Consider the following 21,140-nt stretch of genomic DNA (forward strand, 5'->3'; position numbering starts at 1 on the left):
TAAACATGAAGTACAAAGTTTTCATTTGTTGAATCACGCTTTGAGTACAAACATACTCAAACTATGGTTTCTACAGAAATGTTTGAGACCTGTGTTTTTCTGCTATTTAAATCTATAACAGGAATTTTCCTTTTAATTTCGTCACTGCAGCATATACAGCAGTAACCTCTACTTGCCAATACTGCTCCGTTTATAGCAAATCCAGGACGGTATATCAGCCAAGTGCTCCTCATGTGTATGTTGTTAGAACAGAAAAGTCCTCCCGCCAAGCTCGATACAAAGCAAGTTACAGAAGTCAGGACGCTAAGCTGGAGTTCTCCACCAGCACAGCTGGACTCGCCACAAAGCCCAGCTTGCTCAGAGCCAGCCCAGCGAGGCACAGCTCAAACCTCTGGGCACTCCAGCTCTCCAAGCATCTCCCTGCGATGACCAACACATTCCAGGTGCCTTCCTCAGCCGCCCCCAGCTCAGTCCATAGAAATACACAAACTGCTGCTTTTTTACCATCTCACATTTACACTTGGACATGTTGGCCACTTCTAGGTGTGTGGGCATCACCACAACCAAGGACAAGACTCTGCAAACTTCTCCCATGCGTATGAGGGCGCTCACAGTGGCTTTTACGCACTCACAAGCTTGTGAAGCAGCCAGGGCACTTCCCTCTCCCCTCTTCCAGCCACCGACCTGCTCTTCAAAGAGCTCTATTTACATGCCAAGTTACAAAGTTCAGCTGCTTCCAAAGCAACGTGGAAAAAGCGCAGCTTTTAGAATTCTACAGTGAGGCTTTTCACAACATGAAGCGGTGGCTTAGACTACTTTTTTATTTCCAAACAGGATTTCACAGTTCAAAAAATCAGTCCACACACAGGCCTTTGAGGAACCTTAACTGAGGGCCTTCAAAAGAAGAGAGCTCTGCAACCTTCAGCATCACGTTACTGAACACTCACAGAAAAAAACCAACACAAGTCAGAAAGACAGGTCACCAACACCTGCACATCCACCAGAGTTTAAGCTGCTTCTCCAATGTTCAGGCAAGCCGTGCCTTTTGCCATCTCTGCTGTAGCTTTCCATTTGCTTACTCTTCTCATGTGCTTCTGAACTTTGGGCATGAAGCCCTCACTACCAGCAATCCTTACCCATTCTCTTCCATTCTCCACGAACACGAAGCACAGAAAAATGATTGGAAAGTTCCAGAGAGAACAGGACACATGCCAAGAACTTCCAGCGGCAGGTCCAACTGCCCCCAAACTACCAAGAATGTAACAATAGCTCCAGGCTCCACAGCCTGACAGGGATTTCTTCTTCATCTCTAGTCTGGCAGGAGATAACTACAACCCATCTGCTGCAATGTCTGATGGCCCATCCAAGGGGTGGACTATCTACATTCTTGGAAACGCTGTGCATATGAAGGAACAGGGCAATACAAACTCAATGGAGACGCTGTGGGACCCTCCTCCCTTCCCGCTCCACAAGTTCGGGTTTTAAGGCCTCCTCTCCAAGTAGAGGCGACACTTTTCCATCTTCCTGCAAACATCAGGCCCTCTTCTGCCTCCACGGTTGCTTCCTTTGGGTATCTCAAAAACGGTTACCATATCTTTAAAAATAAACTAACATAAGCCCAAGTTTTGCAAACAGTCCTTCTCCATTCTTTCCAAGAACGTTAGATTATTCTGCATGAATGGAGTTATTTCCATTTTCTGTCTTTACCCTAGAAGGGCAGGTTTCGAATGCTCACTAGAACACACAACTATTTTAATTTAAATAGCCCAGCTATTTTAATTTAAATTAAAGTTGTGCAAACATTTTTTGGAACTGGAGACTTGAAATACCTTATGTTCCTGACAACAATGCCCACTTAAGTCTTTCTTTACTTTAACCACACTTTGAATTTCTAAGCTTTCAGGACAAAGTATGACAAAACTTTTACAAAACGTTAACAAACTACAGCACACAGTTCACAAAAATAAAATCCAGACACATCCAGGACCCCCCATGTTATAAATTTTTCGTCCTGCTGTACTCTGTACAACCCATTTGGAATGCACGCTCTCTGGAGCAGGACATTTTATTCTTACTTTCCGTAAATCACACAGAACCATTGTCAGAGCCATGTAAATAAATAATAAGACATTTAGTTAGATAATGCATATTTCTGTTTTGATTCAGAACTCAAGTTTTGCTCTACTTAGTAGCCTGAACACGACTCCTCAGTTATCCTTCTAAAGTTATCACTTGCAGAAAAGAATAGTGGGTTAATGATTAACAAAATCCAGTGCAGAGCAAATCCAGAGTGAAAGAGAAAAAAGAACCAAAACACCGATAATTTTTCGATTTCTTTCCTCCCAGCCAGGAAGCCTGTGAAGGTACCAGAGGGACAGTGCCGGGCTCCGGGAACACCGCTGCTCCAGAGGCGGGTCCGGAGCGCTCCCGGGTGAGCCATGGCCGCCGGGTCACACCCGCACCTGGCGCTGCCGCCCGGGGACCCGCGCCCCGCACTCACCTCCCGATCTCCCTCCCCCTCCGCCCGTCCCGGCCGCAGCGCCGCCCGCACACACCTGCGCGCCCTGGACAGGTACGGAGGAGCGGCCGCCTGCGCGCAGCGCGGCGCCGAGTGCCCATATCCGCCCCCGCCCGCGGGCCGGCGGCCCCTCCGGGCGCCGGAGCCCCCCCGCCCCCCGCCCGCCTCAACGGCTCCAACGGCAGCCGCGCCCCTCCGCGCGCGCAGCAGCGCCCCCCGCTCCCGCACCGCCTCCCATCCCCCGCACCGCCCCCCGCGCCGTGTCCTGCCCTTGCCTCCTGCCCGCAGTGCCCGGTGCAGTGGGAGGAGCGGTGCCCGGCGCCCGCCTCCCCTCCGGGACGCGCAGGGAGAGCTGTCTGCCGCCCCGACCCCTCCCCGCCGCCAGCGCGGCCGCTCGCCCGCCTCACCCCGCTCGCCGCCGGCCCCGGCGCAGCCCCCCGGCCCCGTCCCGGCTCCGTGGCCCCGTCCGGCTCCTCCGGCTCCGCAGCGGCGAGCGGGGCTCCGGCACGTGACAGCGCCCAGCGCCCCCATAGGCTGGGGCTGCCGGGCAACGTGAGCCCGCCCCCTCCCTGCACCTGAGAGAGAGCCTTACGCCAACTGCGTAGGGAGATGCCGGGCGGCCGCGCCAATTTCGTAGCGGCGCGGAACCAGCCGTTTCCTCCCTCCTCGCGGCAGGCCGGCGCAGCCTTACGGAATTGACGTAATGCTGCTTGGCTCGGCTCGGCCGGTTTCCTACCTGGGGCCGCTACTCCTTGCGTTAACTGCGTAATCCCACCCGCCTCCCGGGGAGAGGGGTCTCGGCAGCTCAGAGAGCTCCTGCAGCTGCGTGGGGTAGGAGCAGCCCAGCCCGCACCCAGGAACGTCACTTACGTAAAGCCCCTCAAAGAGGTTAGTGTTTCTTACGAATTCTCCGTAATGTCGTCAACGCGGGCGGTGCACCTGAGAGGGCTCCCGTTGCGCAAATGCCGTAGGTGCTAGCGTGCCTGGCGCAGAGTGCGTAAGCGCCGCGATAGGGTTGTCCCCATCCCCGGTGAGGGGCAGCCGGGCCTGGCGGCGGGAGGCAGGTGTGTGTGCGGGGACGCTCGTCCCTGCCCCGTCCCCGCTCAGGGCGGGGAGAAGCCGCCGCCTCCGTGTCGAGGCACCTCGGCGGAGACTGGGCGTGTGGTTTCATTGTCACCCGGCCCCGCTTGCAGCCGCCCAGGGCCGTGCGTGTAAAAGTCCCCAGAGGCAGCCCCGTTCCCCGGCCCGGGGAGGGGTGAGGTGTGAGGCAGGGCCCTGGCACCCTCGCCTCGGCAGCGCCCGACCTTGGTGGATTTTGTACCCCGCTGCAAAATCTAAACCAGTGCAGAGGAGTTCCCAAAATTGAGCTATAAATTAGTGTTTCCATGTGAGTGGTTGTTCTCTGTGTGGAACCCTCCGTGGTTGTCTGAGGACATGAAAATCAAGGCAGCTTTAGGGTGGGTTTAGACAGGTCGGGCTTCACAAAGAGTGCAACGTTCAGTGAGCTCTGTCCTTGTCTTCTAGAAATCAAGAGGAATGGGTCCAGGATAGCTTTCGGCTGCCCTGTGGCGATTGTTCCTGGTGCCAGACACCTGGCAGTTCCAGAGCAGGTGGGCACCCCGGGAGGCTGCAGAGAAGAGCTCCGAGTACTTCGTTCATCAGATGCCTCAGAGAAGTGCTAGGCTGCTAAAACCTTTAGGTATGAGGATTTTCTTTTCCTTTTGTATGTGTGTTCTATAGAACCTTTATGGTTTTGCTTCCACATTCAAATGGCTGATATTTTCACATGGGTGCTTCAAGCTTTGTGCCAGGTTTTCTAGATTAAGTGCCTTTTCAAACTCAGCTTTCGACATATAAGTCCATAACAATTGTATTTAATATAACTTTTTACACTTCTCAGAACTGATTTTATATGGGCTCTAAAGATGAAAGTCAGTTGACTGTGGAACTCTGTGCCAAAATAATCAATACACAACATGCTGTGCTGAAGCGGCCTATGAGGGAACGCTGGCAGAAGGCAGCGGGATCAGGAGATTTGCAGTGCTGAACCGAAACAGTAACTTCCATTCAAAAGAGCGATTTGCGGCATTAGGGTGAAAGCAGGAAACACGCGTGCATAAATAACTTTAAATGTAGTGAGAGATCCAGCTTGTTCAAATTAAACTTATATTTTGTATGCTTCTTTGCAAGCCTGTGGCTAAAGTGTCACTGTAGTTCTGAACAGACAGACGTAGCTCTACTTTTGTAACAAACTTTTATCTCATGCTGTTTAAGGAATAGAAGGAGAAACAAATATGAGAGATCTCAGTTACTGCTTTCAAGTCTAGAATCAAAAAGGTTTCAAAGCAATGAATGAGTTTAACTAAATCTCCTGTGTGGCCTTAAAATATCAGTGTAGGCCTTGAGAAGGGCAGGAAGATAATAGCTAGAAAATCAAGGACTGATTGAAGGACTTAGTGTGAGAACATTTTTATTTGAAATTGATTACAGCGAATAGAGACACAGTAAAAATATAGCCCAGAGGAAGGCTGCTGGAACAGATAGGGAATGGGAAGGGGCAGCTGTGAACATCAGTGGCTGTGTAGCGAAGGTGGGAATGTAGTCAGGAGAGAAAAATCTGCAAGAGATGGCATCTCAAATAGTGAAGCTTCTGCAGAGCCACAAGAAGGTTATTTTCAGCTGTGGTTGGAGTGAAATCTTGAATTTTTCTGTTGAGTTCTCCCTTGGTCTAATGATTTGCCAAGGGCGAAAACACAGAGGAAAGGGGATTGATAGATTAATTTAGAATACAGGGGATTGGAAGAGCTTTGGCGCTGCACTACAAGAATATAAATTTAACAGGGAAAAGAACATCTAAGGTTTGGAAAAAAGTTAACATCTGTTGTTAGGCTTCATGGAATAAAAAGGGAGAAAATGGAATTTATAATCTAAGTTTACTGAGTAGGAGATGGGGACTTCAGTTGGGCCAAAGGCAACCTGGAATTAGTTACCTTGTGTAAAGTTAAAGTGATTAACATAATTTTGCTCTTTTAGGGGACAAAATACTGGCATAGGAAGATTTTTTTGTTTTTAAATATACAACTATGATGGAAATAATGTGTGTTTCTTGGAGGTGTTTTAAGAGAGATGGGTTAGGGTGGTCTGATTTTAAGTACTGTGGAAGTTTTGTGCTGTAACAAGTGTATATAATGGGATAAAGCCAATTCTATGAGAACAGTATACAGATCTGAGCTGTTGATGCAGAGAACAGTCATGGTGACCGAAGTCTCCTAAGACTATCTCACTGATGTCTGACACAATAAACATAGAATTAGTTTGTAAAACAGCCCTCTCTTCCTGGGCTGGCTTTCCTGCTTATAGCTCTCATACCTGATTATGCTGTAATCTGCAAAACATGATAAAGAAATTATGTTACCAGTATTAAATAAAAAAGAGAGGCGGGGCAGGAGCCAGTATCCATGACCAGCATGTGAAAGCGGTTTTCCTGGGTACCGAAAAACCCCAGAAAAACAGAGGGGCCTTTTACGAAATGTTGATAGCTACCGGTTTGAAGCCCTGAGTGGAGCGGGCACTGAAACACGCAGTGGGGCAGCTCCACGGGATGGGGGCGTGGATGATCCAGCGCCAGCTGCTAATTCTACATTGAGGACTAAATGGCTATTAGCTGTAGTAAAGGGAAAGCTCCTACATGAACAAGGATGAAATGGAACTTACAAGATGTGAAGTGTTTGGTATTGTTTACAGACAAATGGGAACGTTCACTGAGTGCCGGAGGGAAGAGGTATTTTTCTCATTACAACTCAGAAAAGAAATCTCTGTTTGAGACTTAACCATTGTCCACTGACCCAGTTCTTTACAGGTTTCAAATTCCGCCTTTAGACATGTACTGAAGTTAATGGAATTTGTGCAGAGGTATCTGAGGACAGACTTTGAATTGAAAAAAATAACTCTGTATGAGGCGCGTATTTAAAACATCTGTACATGTGAAATTAGTCTCATAGGGTTCACAAGAAATTAAAATAACTAGAAATTGGAGAATTTGAAAAGAACTTGCTTGACTTCACATCTTTTTAATCTATAAAAAAAATAATTGTATGTGTTAAACTTTATTTCAGTGGGAATAATCGCACATTGAATGTGGCTGTTTGCATGCTTTGAAGTTTGGCAGTGTTTAAATACTTTCCACACATGCGGCTTGGGTTTAGGAGGGTGATAAGCTAGGAAGATGACTTGCAAATGTGAAGTGTTTTGAAGAAAATCTTGACGTTTGAAAAAACAACTGATGTCTAATGACAAGAATGACGTTGGGAACAATTCCATACAACATAAACCAGTGTCCAGAGCCACTGTTCTGTCTTGCTGTGTTTGCTTGTTGGAAAGGAGTCATGAGAAAAGGAGGGAGGTGGGACGCCAGAGGACAGAGAAAACAAAGTGAAAAGCCCTGGTGGCGTCTGGCTTCCACAAAAAGCCACAATCAACAGCACAGAGAGCAGAAGGTGAAAGTTAAAAGGTTATAATATAAGCGGCATAAAAATAGATGTTGAGCAGATTAAAGCTGCATTCAGAAAGGGTAAACATTTTTTTAAAATCCCCTATCTTTGCAGAGTGTGCAAGTATTAAAACCCAGAGTCAGTAAAATATTTCTGCAAATCTGCATTAAAATCAAAGGCTAAATATCCGAGTAGTCAATTGCTGGGAGTGGTCTGGGGGTGGAGAAAGGGAGCTCAACAGTGAAAACTTGGCAGATTTGAGTTGAATCTGTTTCTCTGCAGGATGTGGGCACAAGATTCACAGTGGGAGAAAAGAAACGTGAGATGATATCAGCACTAGAAAAGCCTTTGGGGTAGATACCCCTTGCTTCCCTGTTTCCTAGTGTGGATCCTGCAGAAGTTGATGGAGTTAGTGTTTGGTAGTTCTCAAATGCCGTCTCGCTGTTCCTCGAGCATCCCGTGGTGTTCTAGGTGTCAGAATTTACCTTGTTTTGTGTAAACTTGATACCAGCTTGTATTGTTTTGTTTCATTCTGTTCTGCCTTCATTTTTGTTTGGCCCACAGCTACTAGCTGATTAAGCTGTGGCATGATATAGCAGTGTTGTTCTGAAAAATGCTTACAGGATCTGTATTAATGTATTTTTAAACTATATCTCAGGCATAAATGGGAGAGACTCAAGCAATCCAGTGTGGAGGGTACTTAAAAATCTAGAATCTGTGCTGCAAAACAAAAGATGACGTGCATAAATCTGGCAGTTCTTTGTGTACCTAACTCATTACCAAGAGTTTCACAGAGTACTTGCCAATCTCTGGTGCAGTCTGAATGATAGTTGTTTGACTTTGGGCTGGAGCAAAGGAGATAAAACGGAGGAAAATTAGGTGCTAAAAGAGGAGGAATCATACCATGAAATGTACCACAGTGCTCTTCAAGTCCCAGAGCAGGCTCTGTGGGGTAGCATTTCAGAGATCTTTTTAGCAATGGGGATGAGGATCAGCTTGAAAAGCAAGCAAAACTGGAACCAAGTGAGTGGGAAATACTTTCAGGTTATGACTAATGCAATTATTAGAGAGGCTACTGCATGCACTGTGGTGGATTTAGCTTCAAATTGGAACAAAAGTTATGCCATGTGTGATTGATTCCAGGTTGGGTTACAGTTTAGAAGTGCAATTAGTGAGTCATTTGCTACTTTGTATCAATTATTAAAAACAACAGAGGTCTAGGTTTTAAAAAAGTGTGCATTTCTCAGTATGTTCTGCTCTACTTGGTAATCTTCTGACTTCCCATTTTTGTTGGATGTGCCTTGGCTCGCTGGGTGTCACGGCACCGAGTGTTCCTTACCCTCCGCTGCAGTCCCTGTGCTGTGACCCTGTCACCGCATCCCTTCCCTTCTGTGTCTGGCTACAACCCGCCAGAATGAGCAGCTTCCTGAACTGTGTGTGAGCAGAAGTGCTTGGATCCTATTGCTGGAGGTGCTGTTTAGGGCACAGTCGACACAGCTAACCTTGCCCACCCTAACATCAGGATTGATTTGTAGACTGTGCCGCCTTTGGTCCACTGGTTTTATTTTCTTCCCCATCTGACAACTGCTTAACGTATAATTAAAACTTTTCTACTAGTGGCCGGGACAAAACTCATAGCAGCGAACAGCCTTCTTTAAAATGTGAGTGTGCATGTGCAGACATGTTTTCTGCTGAGATTGTTTCATTGTCTCGTGTGTCTCAGGAGTGTTTCCTGAGAAGCTAAAACTTCATAGTTAATTTTTTATTAATAGTTAATAGGTTTTGTTTGTTTGTTTTTAAAAAGCCATGAGGTTACAGGGCATCTGGGCAAGGAAGGGTGGCAGATAGAAGGTTCTAGAGCCATGTTATGGCTGAGCCTGTAGGGCCGGCAGTGTCTTGTACAGCGGGTTTCTCATTGCAGTTTAATGGCGTGAAGTTCCAAAGACCAACCCTTGGGCCACAGCTTTCCTCCCTAGAGAAGCCCGGGCTCTATGAACAGACATCCAAAGTAGGGCTGGACCTCAGAGGTGGCCACCGTTTTCAGTCTTGTAATACTTTATAATACACATTGGAGATTTGATCCTGCGATTGTTCAACCCTCACCAGGATTGTGACTGATGTGGTTAACACTTCTATATTATTGGCATTGTAGATGTGATGAACCAATCTGGAAATCAGCTGGGTTTTCTCCATTGTGTGGGTAGGATACATGTGTGTTTATCTCCTATCAATAGGAGATAAGTATTTTCATGCATGTCAGTGGCAAGTAGATAAATATTTGGGGAAATATGTATGTTCTTTCTAGAAAAATGGTGATGCTGTTGTAAGAGAGATTGTTTTATGGAAGAATGTGATTGGACCAGCTGAGGGAAGAGAAGAGTTTTGTGCAGGTCCTTAGATATATGAGGGGTTTTTTTCCTTTTCCTTTGAAGTTTAGGATTGCAGACCTGCCATCGTTCCAAAGTAGAAACAACTTGGGTGGCCTTTTTATCACTAATAGGCAGAGTAACCAGGCAGGACTGTGACTCCACTGAAAAGAGGCTCTGTCATACAAGAGGTTTTCCAGGTCAGCATTAAAAGCAAAATATCTCTCATCACATGAGCCTTTGTACTGCACCCATATTTTCTAAATGCTCTTGGCTTATCTTTAATGTTTATGCTGCTATCAAAAATAAACGCAGCTTCCATCTCTGCGGGTGTTGTATTTAACATCAACAGTGAATAGGCTTTTTCATTCCTCAATGCTAATTTTCTTTCTGTTTTCAATCTGTTTCTGGTACAAAAAGTTTTTGTTTTCAGTGGTGGTTTTTGCTTTTCCCTTTGGTGTTTTAGCTGCATGTTTTCTCCTTCCCCTATCTGTTTTTGTCTATGGGCATCTATATTTTTTTTTGATGGAAGCAAAAGCTGGGTGCCTTTTGATGACCCTGAAGCCTAAAACTTGAAACAGGGCTTGTCTGAGTGCAGCTGGCAGTACAGTCATCATCATAGTTTGAAAAAAGCTTTACCAAGATTCATTTTCATCAATAGAAAGTGGAGATCTCTTAGGAATAATAGTAATTGTTAGACAGAAATAAAACACTTTGAACTGTGGTCAGCAATCTGATCTAAAAATCTTGCTATAATGAGAACTTTGGTTATAATTAAGTAGTTTTATAATTTCATTACAAATTCTGTGAGAGTACAGCCAGAATTCAATGGCATTTGGGAAATATTCACAGGCTGTACCCTTGAGATCAAATACCGACCTTGTTGAAGCTGATGTATTTCCTGAATGCACTGATACCCAAAGCCGGTATTGGAACACGGGGTCAGAACAGTTTGTGGTTGAGGTCTGTTCATCTCGAAGCAGTTGAAGTTCTAGAGCAAACAGATACAGCCAGTGCACTGAAACCTTGGTCTGACATACGGGGCTTGGCACAGTCCTGTAACCAAAATCACAGCAGAAGGCTCACTCTTTGAAATCTCTTCTGTCTAATCTATATGGTTCTGTAGGGCTGATCTTCACAATTTTCCTGCTCCATGTCCCAGATGTTCTGTGTTTGATGTCATCAGCCAGCTTTTGCAGACAGTGCCACCTGTCCCTGCCAAGTCTCTAACAAGGTGCTGTGAAACAATTTTACTGAGACTGAGTATTGGGATGCTCCTGCTGACTTGCAAATCGCTCCTGTTTCCTTGACAAGAGACAAGTGGCCGATTTGATTTGTTTCTGAACACCATGAGGGTCGCTGGAAATGGGGACTGTAATACCTAAATAAGTGCTCCCGATGTCTGTTGAGGGGAGGCTTTCTTCTGAGTGTTGGTTCATCAGCCCTGCAGCTGGTCCATCTTTGGCTGGTGCTGCTGGTCCCCTGGGCACAGCGGCTGCTCCCGAGGGCCCTGGGGCAGCCAGCGCTGCTCCATTGATCTCTGCCTTGCTGACTCCCAGCAAGGTCACACAACTGGCAGCTACAAAAACAGTGTTCTGTGCAAAATTTAAAGGGGAAGAGTAGAAGTACCTAGCACGGAATGTTTGTGGGGTCTTTTAAAATGCATGAATACTTTTATTTGTTGGATCTTCTGTTTTCCTTCTGTGGAAGTCTAAAACTTGGAAAGAGCTGGTGGCAGAAGTTTGTCCATCGTGACCCTTTTCTTCAGTTTGTGAGTTATGCCCTATCCTGCAAATTGTTCTGTTCTTTAGTTGTTTTTTCACAAAAGGGTTTGAAATCATGCATACTGCTTTCTCAGATCTGACTCTGATTAATTTGGGCTTTTTATTATTGGAAATGTGATGGACATTTGGGGTTAGAAAACCCAAACAAACCTAAAGTCAGTCTGCAAATGCCTGTGTCCGTGTTGCTCATGGAACGCTATGCAAATAGCGCTCGCTGTCTTTGTCATTGTTACAGTAATGCTGTTTTTCTACCCCTGAATGCTGGCGGCTGCGCTCAGCAGGTCGCGTTCAGCCAGCGCAGCCCCTGCCAGGGCCGCATGCTGTCGGGTGCGCTGTTCTGCTTGAGCCATTCAAAGGGTATTGCCGTGACTTGTTTAAACTGTGTAGCATGCTGCATGTGTCCAGTCTAGCAAAGCATGAGAACTGCAACTGAAAAAATGCTTTAGCAAAGCTGAAGTGCTTAAATACTTGAGAAGCACAAGCGTCTATGAGTTTGGAATAAAGGAAATGGTCTAAATGCAAGACTGGAACACCGAGGGCAGAACTAAGCTGTACTGCGTTGTAAAGGGTTTCAGGAATGGTGAGGCAGAGACTGGAAAGGGAGTTTAATTGACCTGGTGGCACTTGCGTGGTGTAGAAATACAGGGATCTTCCCAAAAGTTTGTGCAGGTACAGGTCTGTTCCAGGAAGAAGCTGGAGCAGCTGATAAAGACAGGTTGACAGATGGCGAGTTTGTCTGGATCTTTGAATGGATGAAGAGGTCAATGCTGTTGACATTGTTACTTAAGAGCCTGGATACCCTGATGCTAAGAGCCATAAAATAGTCAATAAGTATTATAGAACATTTGCTTTCTATTAAATACTTCATGCAAATTTTTCTTACCTGAACTCTTCCAAAAGGAGGATTTGCAGGAATCTGACGAATCTCGGGTTTATAGTTTTAATCTGTACATTTGTCTTTTTCCAGGCTTCATGCCAAATAATGAAGGAAAAGAGAAAGGTGCATTTCCCAACTAACTTGTGCAGCACTTGAGACACCAAATATGCAGCGTACAAGTCTAAATCTAGATGTGTTTCAGGAAATAGAGGAGTACACATCTGGACTGGGAAACTCTGACGTAAATGAGTCTAGGAATAAGAGGGATACCAGTTATGGTAACTCCCAACCTGTGCTGAAATAACAGGCAAATGGAGATTTTGCATCTCTAGCAGCGGTGACTTGGCTTTGGAAAATATCAATATAGTGGATGAAAAAATAATATTCTAAGTGGCATAATTCTGAATTAATGGAAATGTGGTAGATAGTGTATTCAGTCTCTGCAGTGACTGCTTCTGTTGAGATTCTGTACATGATGTTAAGTAGTTGGTTTCTCTCTTACACAGAGTTACTGCTTGCTCTGGTTTTAACCCATATTTGTGTTTCTTCTTGGAAAGTTAACAAATGTTTAGCAGCAGATCCTGAAGTTAGCACTACCAAAACATCTTGGTGTGTTTATGCTTACTCTCTGTCTTCGTTTGGAGTGTCAGAAGAGGTCCACAATATTTGGATAAATGCATACTTTGTACATAGAGCACGCCTGCTTGATGAAGTGCAGCTGGTGCACACAGAGCCAGCGTGGCTAACCTGGTAAAGTGGCTAGATGAATTTCAGTTAATTGAAGTCTTATGAAATGGTTCATACTAAGATGATCTTTAATTATGTCAGTGTTTCTAGATTAGAGTTTTCTTGTGTGGGCAAACCAGTTTTTATAAGGTGAAATTATCATTATTTGGAGGGTTTGTGATATTTATTTCTGAGGTTAAATGCCTATGGTTTATAAACTCTGTCCTGAACTTCAACTTGTACAGTCTGTCCAAAGTTTCCTGTCAGAAAAAACAGTTGATAAAAGTTACTTGTCCTTAAAGAGCCTTTTTCCCGAGTCCGCTTTACTAGCTGTTGTATAATGGGAAGCATTCTGGCTTGGGGTGTATCAGCAGTGATGTTCTGCAACTTTGTGTGGAACTTGCTCTGAATGGCATGGTGGAGTTGGAGAGGAATAAGAGCTGGAGACCACACTGGTGGCGAGCAGGGTCTGTGTGCCCAAGGTTAGGCATAAACTTAGTTCACAGTGTTCAGCTTAATCCTTCCGTAACAGTCCTGCGAATGCGAAATTGTCAATTCCCTTTAATTTATTTGTAGATCAAATGAGTGGTTATTCCTGTATGTATTTATGAAGTTCACAATGTCATGTAGGTTTTAAAAAGACCGTGAAACGCAAAGTGGAGAGCAGAGATTCAATTTGTGTAGGTCTCCTTGGCTTGACTTGGATCTTTCTTGTGGTCAGACGCTGCAGCTCGTCCCTGTGCCGGGGGGGCTCCTGGGGTCACGGGCTCCCTGCGTGGGGTGGAAGGTTGTGCCACAGAGCTGGAGCTGGTGCAGCATCTTTGAGGAATGAAGCATGCAGCTTCCTCAGGTGTGGAACGATAAGCAAGGTCTCATCGAGCAGATATTCAGTAGTGTTTGTAGAATATTGTTTATTCGTGTTGTGAACCAGATTGCGATAAGTAAGGAACATATACTGTGTTTCTAGTTGCTCTCCAGAAGCTGGTAATTGAATTATCAGGATTAGGCATGATGTCCTTGGAAGAGGAGTGTAAAAGCAAGCCTAATTTGATTATTGCAGCAAATCCATTTTCTGTTCATTGAGAGCTGAAGCAAATAGTTGGATGGTTCAGAACTTCTTATGCTCTCTCTGTTACAAAGATAGCTGCTGGTGTTTGAGGTTTCGACTCTTGTGTGAGACATGATACTACTGTCTGTATCCACGAATTTGTACCGGCTTTCGCTGTGTCTCAGTTCTTCAGCAGCAGGGACTAATCTTAACCATTCTGCACTGATGGAGAATTTTGATTATGTGTTCTGCTTCCCAAAGAGGATCCTTAAAGAGCGTGATGTGGATTGCGGAATGTTTTACTTTTCATGTAGCTGCACGTAATTGTTCTTGAGCTGCCTTTTACCTAAGCAATTCACATTAGTTTAAGCACTTGCAATTGCTGAGTTAATATTCTTGATCATGTTAACAACATCTGTTTTGGGAGTTATTGCATTTGCAGTTCCGAGTGCTGCCTGGTGGAGCTGCGCCGATGGTAACCCGTGGAGCAGGAGCCTCTGGGCGCTGTGGAAACGCAGCCGCCCCAGCACCGCTCATCATGCACTCGTCCCAGTGAACCGCGGGGACCTGAACTAAGCTTTTGTGGGGAGGGACAGACACTTCTGTTTAGCACAGGGTAGTCTACATCCTCCTCCTCAACACTTTGATTTGCAAAAAACGTTAAGTTTTTCTTGTCATAATTGCATTTGTGCCTTATTAACTGTGATTCTCTCTGCCAGTATCCACAATGACTGTTCTCTGTTGTGCTCAGCGTTAGCTGTGTTTTGGTTTGCTTTTCAGCATATGAATATATTTTCTTTTCCATAAGATAGTGATATAGTGGGCCATGAAAGTTGTTTAGGGCTGAGTCAATATATCTTTTTGCGTAAGTCGTTACCCAGTTACGTGTGCTGTATCTCCCAGGCGGGTCCTGCAGCAGGGTTTTCTGAAAAGACGGCGTGTTAGGAGAGGAGGTGACAGGCTTTCTGTCCCAACTACCTTGCAAGTGATACCTTGCTGTTGCATTGCTATCGAGAGCGTAATTCAGAGCATTATATGAAAAGTGTAATGGTCAGAGGAGACACAATAACAGCACCATCAAATATTGATAAAGTAGGATTATTAATTAGAGCAGGGGTGTAGGATTAAAATGTCCCTTGAGTTTCATTCCCCATTTGATGTGAGAGTGTGGTTTTGTGGTCAGAGAGTGGGAAGCTCAGGACAACTGGAATCTTTTCTCCTCTCTTCAATGTATTTGCTTAATGTTTCTAGTGATTCAGTGGATATATAATACTATTGACCAGAGTTCATAGAATTACGATGTGCTCCTATGGTGGCACTGCTGAGAGGGAACTTGACAAGGATCTTTCTGTTAGTGTAGCGTAGACTGATTTGTAGCTCATAAAAAAGAAAACCACCTCGAATGAGCTGGTAATTTGCAGTCCTGGAGTCACCTCCTCCTTGAAGGAGCTGCCTGCTTTTGTGAGCTGGAAAGGCCTGGCTGGGTTCGGTGGAGCAGAGGGCGCACGCCGCGGGACCGCTTGCCCTCGGTGCGGAGCGGAAAACAGCGTCTTGCTCTCAGCGGTGTGTGCAGTGCTGAGCTAAATAGATATCAAAGTGAAGAGACTGAATTGAATTTCCCAGGTACACAGCCCTGCTTAAAAAGGAGCTTTCAAATGTCTCACACTTGAAAAAGACACTGCAGGTTGGAAATGAGATTTGCGTTTAGAACAAAGCCCTGATCTGCATTACTAATAACAGCTGAGGTCATTAAAATAGGAATAATTTCACTTTGACTTTCTTTTGAAGAGTATCTGCGCTCTCTGCGTCATTGGTGTTAACTTTTCTTTCCCTACGTTTTTGATCCATCAGGACAGTACAGTAAGGATTTGTTTTCCTCTTTAGGTGTTTTCTGGTTCTAATATTTTACCTAGAAGAAGTGTTTTAGACCTGTTATAATCATACAAGTTCTGTAAATTCATTCTTCCATTCCTATACCTGAAGTGAGCATTCTTGGCGTCCCTCAGTATGTACCTGTATGGGCTGTAGCATTTTAATGTTCCTTGTGTGTCCCTAGGGCTGTTTTACCTGATAAAACGCTCCAGTCTAAAGCATCTTCTCTTCTTTTTTTCTTTTCTTTTTTCTTTTCCCATTTTGAATGTTTCCCTGCACTCTCTAGAGCCATTAAATGTTCTGACTATGCACTTCAGGAGATCAATACGCTTTTGGTATTCAGAGGCATTATCATTCTGAGGCTGTGTGCCTCGTATGTATTCATCCTATTAACATCTGCTCAAAATTCCCAGGGTCCCACCACAGCGAACAGCGAACGACCGTTTTGTCCTTGGCCGGGCTCTGTGAATCAGGTGCCTGACACCTGGCTCAGTGTCGGACAGATTCCATCTCAATCTTTACTTCGTTTTGGCCTTATTTCACCCGTGGAAGCTCAGGTTCAGCTGAAGGTGAATGAATGAATGAATTGGGAAGGGTTGTGTCCTTTGCTGCAGTGGCAATTCCTGTGTATGACTGCCCAAATAAATTATTTGGTTCCTAAATTGTAGGACCCTGTTCTGATCCAGCAGTGAGATTCTGGCAGCCCACAAGGATGTGCTCATAGTTGAAGTACCTTTCTGTAAAGCAATAGAAAAAGACAAAAGATCAAGTCCTCTGCTGGGCATGATTGACGAATCACTGTCCTTACTGGGTAATTTAATGGAGGATTATGAGCTTTAAAGTCATGCAAAGAGGATGAACTGTGGCTTTGTCTTCAGTGTTAACTCCAGTGGATATTTGGTGGTGGGAATACAAAGTGTCAGCTTTATTGTTTTAACAGAAATTGCCAATAGGATTAAATTACTGAGGGAAAATAAACAAGGAATTGAAGTTAAGTGTATAACAGTGCTGAAGTCAATAGCCAGGAGTGGATTCTCTATTTTAAAATCCTGTCTGAGGGATGTGACCTTTTACCCACCTCAGGTAAGGCCATTGTTCTGGGGCACCTGTGGAGAAGACACAATTGACCGATGTGAAAGCTCCAGTCTGTGAAACACGGATCCGAAAGCTGCCCAGCACTACCCTCCAGTGGCGTGAGAGTCGTATTTACAAGCGTGTTGGGTCGTTTGACAAAAACAGCAGCAAAACCACTTCTCAATAGTCAACACAACTTCAAAACACTCTTAGATCCAGGCGATGTATTGGATATATCCTTCTTCCTGCTGTAACGTTTTACTGCAGAAATTCTTGCCTAAGACCTGGTTACACTGTTGGCTGCTCAACATTCTCACCTTCCCCTCTGCCCGGAGGCCCCTTGGAAGGGATTCCCCTCCGCCAGGAGGCTGTGAGCAGGGGAGGAGGATCAAAGGGTTTGATGCTGACCTGCAGCAATCCGGCGGGGGCTTGTGTGGATCAAAGGGTCCAGCTGTGGTTAGAGCCTGACTTCTGTGTCTTCCCGTAGAGAGAACCTGGCACAGGTACGGCCCAGTCTGCATCTGCTCTGAGTGGGCTCGCACATCAAAGAGGAAGCTATAGGCGCCATGCATGTACTGGATATCCTTATGGTTGTTACAATTTGTTTGTTTGGAATGAGGCATGCGATGAAGATCACTGCACAAGAAGGCAATATTGCAAGGTAGAGTAGGTGATTTCAGAATTCAGTCCAGTCTGCTTCAGTTTGTTCCCTCAAATCCTACCCGTGGTCTTCCCATAGTCTGCACACAAGTATTGGACTTTTTGAGAAATTGATGATGATACAGATGAGAGTAACTTCTGCTTAAGATATCATTTCTCTGTAGAAGTGGTATTCTTTAGGGAGGACCTGGTGTTGGCACAGTTGCTGAGCTGAGGAGTTCACTGCGGGTTTGGTGTGTGCGGGTGGGTGGCTGCCATGCATCCCCCTCGGGCCTGGCGCGGGTGCAGGGCAAGCGGGAGTGCGTTGCCGCAGGATGGCGCCTGCTGGCCGGGCTTCCAGGGCTGGGAGGAGCTGGAGCCCAAACCTGCGCGTGTGGGTATGTATGCTACGTTCAGTCTTATCCCACAGAGATGTTTCCTATGAAATTCTCATAAATGTTCATTCTGCCTTTCTCCTACTGGACTGCCAGCCCTCTTCTTCCTCAACGCTACAGTTTTATCTGAAATTGATTATTGTGCTCCAGGGAAGTGAGACTGGGTCAGAACTCTGACCATCTGTTACATTACTCTGTTGAATTGTTGCATAGCAAGAAATACTAACCTTTCTGCTCTCTCTTGTCACACCAATTCATTGCCATTACCCACAACTGATTCGTGTCATATGCTCAATGCTCTCTGGTTTATCAGGTAGCTTGATTTCCTTGCCAGCAGTTCTGATTAGCAAAGTGTCTAAAAAGTGCAATTGGGGTGTCTCAAGTCTGGAATTGTGTGGCTTTTGTAAGTTTTAATAACAACTTCAAAGTTTTATCAAAGCTCTTCCGTGGCTCCTCTGCTGTGTGGGTGTTGCAGTGGGTCTCACAGGGCCCAGTGTGCTGCTTGGGACTGTCCGGGCGTTTCAGGCTGTGTCTGCTTGCACTCGTTTGGCAGCGCTGCTGATACATGGATTTCTTGTGAACTGTTTTCACACTATGGATTTGGCTTGAATGTGTGCGGTGCGGAAGGGACATCTAGTGGCCTGATGGCAAAGTGGTGACAGTGCGTTTTAAGGGCAGTCGCTTTGCTTATTATGGGAGAGAGCGAATTGTGGGTTAGAGGGAGGGCCCTGGAGATCTCCCGAGCACTACATGACCAGACTGCATTTGAACTGTTCAGTTCACAGAATTGGCCTGTGAGTCCCCAGGCTTGAAACTCCAAAACCCGAACTTTTAAAAAATGTATGCGATGCTTTTCAGCAGTGATGAGAGCAGAAGAGCGCACTGAAGCAGTCGTTTTTGCACACTGTTTTTGGGTGGAACTGGAATTTGTTTCTTAACTAGTTCAACCTCCCAAGTTCTCGGTCTGTACCTACTGTTAGTATGGACTCCTTTGTTCATGGCTCTTCCTAATAACCCCCAGAGGATGAAGTTGGGGGAAAATGAGAAGATTTTGATGTTGTTGGCTTGCATGGTTCAATTCAGAAAAGCAGATTTGAATTGAGTGGTGAGGTTCCAGAACGGTGAGGAGGGAAGGTGAGGCTCTCTCCTCTGAGGCAAGTACCGTGTGGTATGGCAGGAGATGGAATGTCTTTATTCCTACCAGCGCCTGTCTGTGATGCTGGCTGTCATACCACACGTCTAACCTCTAGTATCCGATCTGTAATATTGGGCTTATTTTAAACCCTGTGTGAGGAAAGATTGTGAAACTCATGCAAGCGTACATTGTTCTTTGAATGGAAAGCACAGGCTGTTTTGCTTAGGTACCTCACTGCACAGTTCATTCTGAACTGTTTGTAGAAAAATGTATAGGATTGTTTTGTGAAAAGTGTACAAAAATATAGGGTAAAGGGACAGAAAGGATTTGCTGAGTACCCCAGACCTACTGTCTCTCTTTTCTCTTAATCCAGCTTGCTGCCCCATTTTCATGTCATGCATTTCCGGCTTGCAAAGTTTCCTGCCTGCTGAGAATAGAAGCCTTGCTGTTATGCTGTCCTTAAGTCTCTTGTAATGAGTGTTACGCAGACGAAAGCAGCTGTGTCCTTTGGCTCTAGTTTTAATGCTATGTTAAAGAGCAGATTATAGATGCTGGACTGCAGCGAGACAGAGGTAGCACAAACCATGGCCAGTTTGGGGAAGGCTTTAGCAAGGATGACTAAGGACTTGGAGCTTATGCTTTAGATAACAAATCCGCACAATTGTGCTCCTTCTTTGGAAACGTAGGCAAGCCTAACAAATCAGGGCCTTACCGGAGTTGTTTCAGGGTCCCCTAATTGGACTAAGCTGGTTAATACTCACATTGGCCTTTGGATGCCCAAGGGTCTAGCACAGAAATGGTCTGCCATTAGTGCTGGCAAAGTGTCATAAAAATGTAACGATGAGTCTTGAAAAAAATTAAATGCTAATATCCTCACAGGTAGACACTGGATTGAGGTATTTTGATTATTATAAGGAAGTTGGATGTCTTAACTGTGCAGGCTTTGCTAGCTTGGGTTTTGAGTGCTGCCAGACCCTCGGATGTGCTGGCAGTTAGCAGTGGTCAGAGAGCACAAACGAGCACCTCTCCAGGAGGATCCTCCCTGCTGAGCCGCTCCAGCCCCAGCACCCGCAGCGTGTCCCCTGGCAGCGGCACAGCCACGGCGGCGTCCCCGCTGCGGAACGTGTCGGCCGAGAACCACGTGCCACTGCCGTTTCCCAGGCTGCTCAAGTCCAAACCCTGTTTTGACAAATGCAGAAAATCCTTCAAGAAGGCACTATTCATAGCATTCCTGCGTGTGTGATATTATTGACACATTTGCCATGTTAGCAGTTCAGTTTGAACCCATCAACGTGGACTTGACAGACCAAGTGACTCCGAAGTAAAACTCAGTCACTAGCACAAGAGGCTACAGCTTGAGGCTGTCTCAAATGTACCGAGAGACACCAAGAATGCTCAGACTCTGCTAAACTGTTTTGCTCTTTTCTGAGCCTCGCTCTCCTGTACCAAGTCTGTTGTAGCCAAAGGCTCTGTCGGATACGAGCTGCCACTGGCCACACAACACAGCAGTGGCACCAGACTTGCATGAGACATAAGCCTCTGTGGGACGACCTCTACTTTCGTATGTATGGGGATTTGTTATGCTAATTCTGTTTTATGAAAGCTGAGCATGTCCTTCAGGTAGATGTATAAGCCATAAATTACTACAGGTAGTTTTATTTCCCCTGCGTTGTGAAGTATTGCTCTAGTTAACTTACAGAAGTGGCTGTATTCAGTGGAAGAAGAATGGTTTATTGCAGTGTTAATTGTGCAATGGATTCATAAGTACTTGCTTTAGTTGTGGAAAAGATGAGTTGTTTGGATAATTCACACAGGTGAGGCAAGAAAATCCTGAGCAGAAAGATTCTGCACATGTCAGTGGTTGGTTAAGCCCCCTGACAGCAAAATGAGAATTTAAAGACAGAGAAATGAGTTCCAGATGGTTGTGGTAACTGGCAAGAAACTAATACTGAGGCTGATGTTGAGAAAACAGACTGAAGACACCAGAGATGAAAGTGGGGGCAGGGTGGTCCAGATAAGGTTGATAACACATGATATATCATCTTTGGAGCATTCCAAGGCAGGATAGTGAGAAGAACCATTTGTTGCTGAACTGCAGTGTTTTGGTGGTGGAAACGCTCTTGCTGTGCCTGTTCTGCTTTCTGCACCAAAGTTAAAAGTAGGGCAGTAAACGTCCCTGCACATGGCCCATCAGCCTCCGTCCTCTGCAAGGATGC

The 21,140-nt window shown here is 45.5% G+C and overlaps 2 protein-coding genes across 8 annotated transcripts in view; one reads left to right on the forward strand and one right to left on the reverse strand.

The window, feature by feature from the left end:
* STRBP (spermatid perinuclear RNA binding protein) overlaps positions 1–3,278 on the reverse strand; it is a 59,138-nt gene extending 55,860 nt beyond the window's left edge. For 2 of the 6 annotated variants that reach the window (XM_065854028.2, XM_065854026.2), the window contains exon 1: positions 2,926–3,037. The gene's annotated coding sequence lies outside the window, so the exon portion shown is untranslated. Of the gene's footprint in view, positions 1–2,555; positions 2,628–2,925; positions 3,039–3,254 lie in introns of those variants that run through there. The other 4 variants (XM_065854029.2, XM_071817385.1, XM_071817383.1 and 1 more) reach the window with 4 other exon arrangements.
* A 16-nt stretch (positions 3,279–3,294) lies between these two features.
* The window catches only part of CRB2 (crumbs cell polarity complex component 2), a 50,170-nt gene continuing 32,324 nt past the window's right edge, over positions 3,295–21,140 (forward strand). The window contains exons 1-2 of one of the 2 annotated variants that reach the window (XM_065853982.2): positions 3,295–3,406; positions 4,043–4,217. In XM_065853982.2, coding sequence (XP_065710054.2) covers positions 4,181–4,217 — 37 coding nt within the window. In that variant the 5' untranslated portion in view covers positions 3,295–3,406; positions 4,043–4,180. Of the gene's footprint in view, positions 3,407–3,565; positions 3,583–4,042; positions 4,218–21,140 lie in introns of those variants that run through there. The other variant, XM_071817376.1, reaches the window with a different exon arrangement.

The sequence above is a fragment of the Patagioenas fasciata genome, chromosome 20, assembly GCF_037038585.1.
Source record: "Patagioenas fasciata isolate bPatFas1 chromosome 20, bPatFas1.hap1, whole genome shotgun sequence".
NCBI classification, from domain to species: domain Eukaryota; kingdom Metazoa; phylum Chordata; class Aves; order Columbiformes; family Columbidae; genus Patagioenas; species Patagioenas fasciata.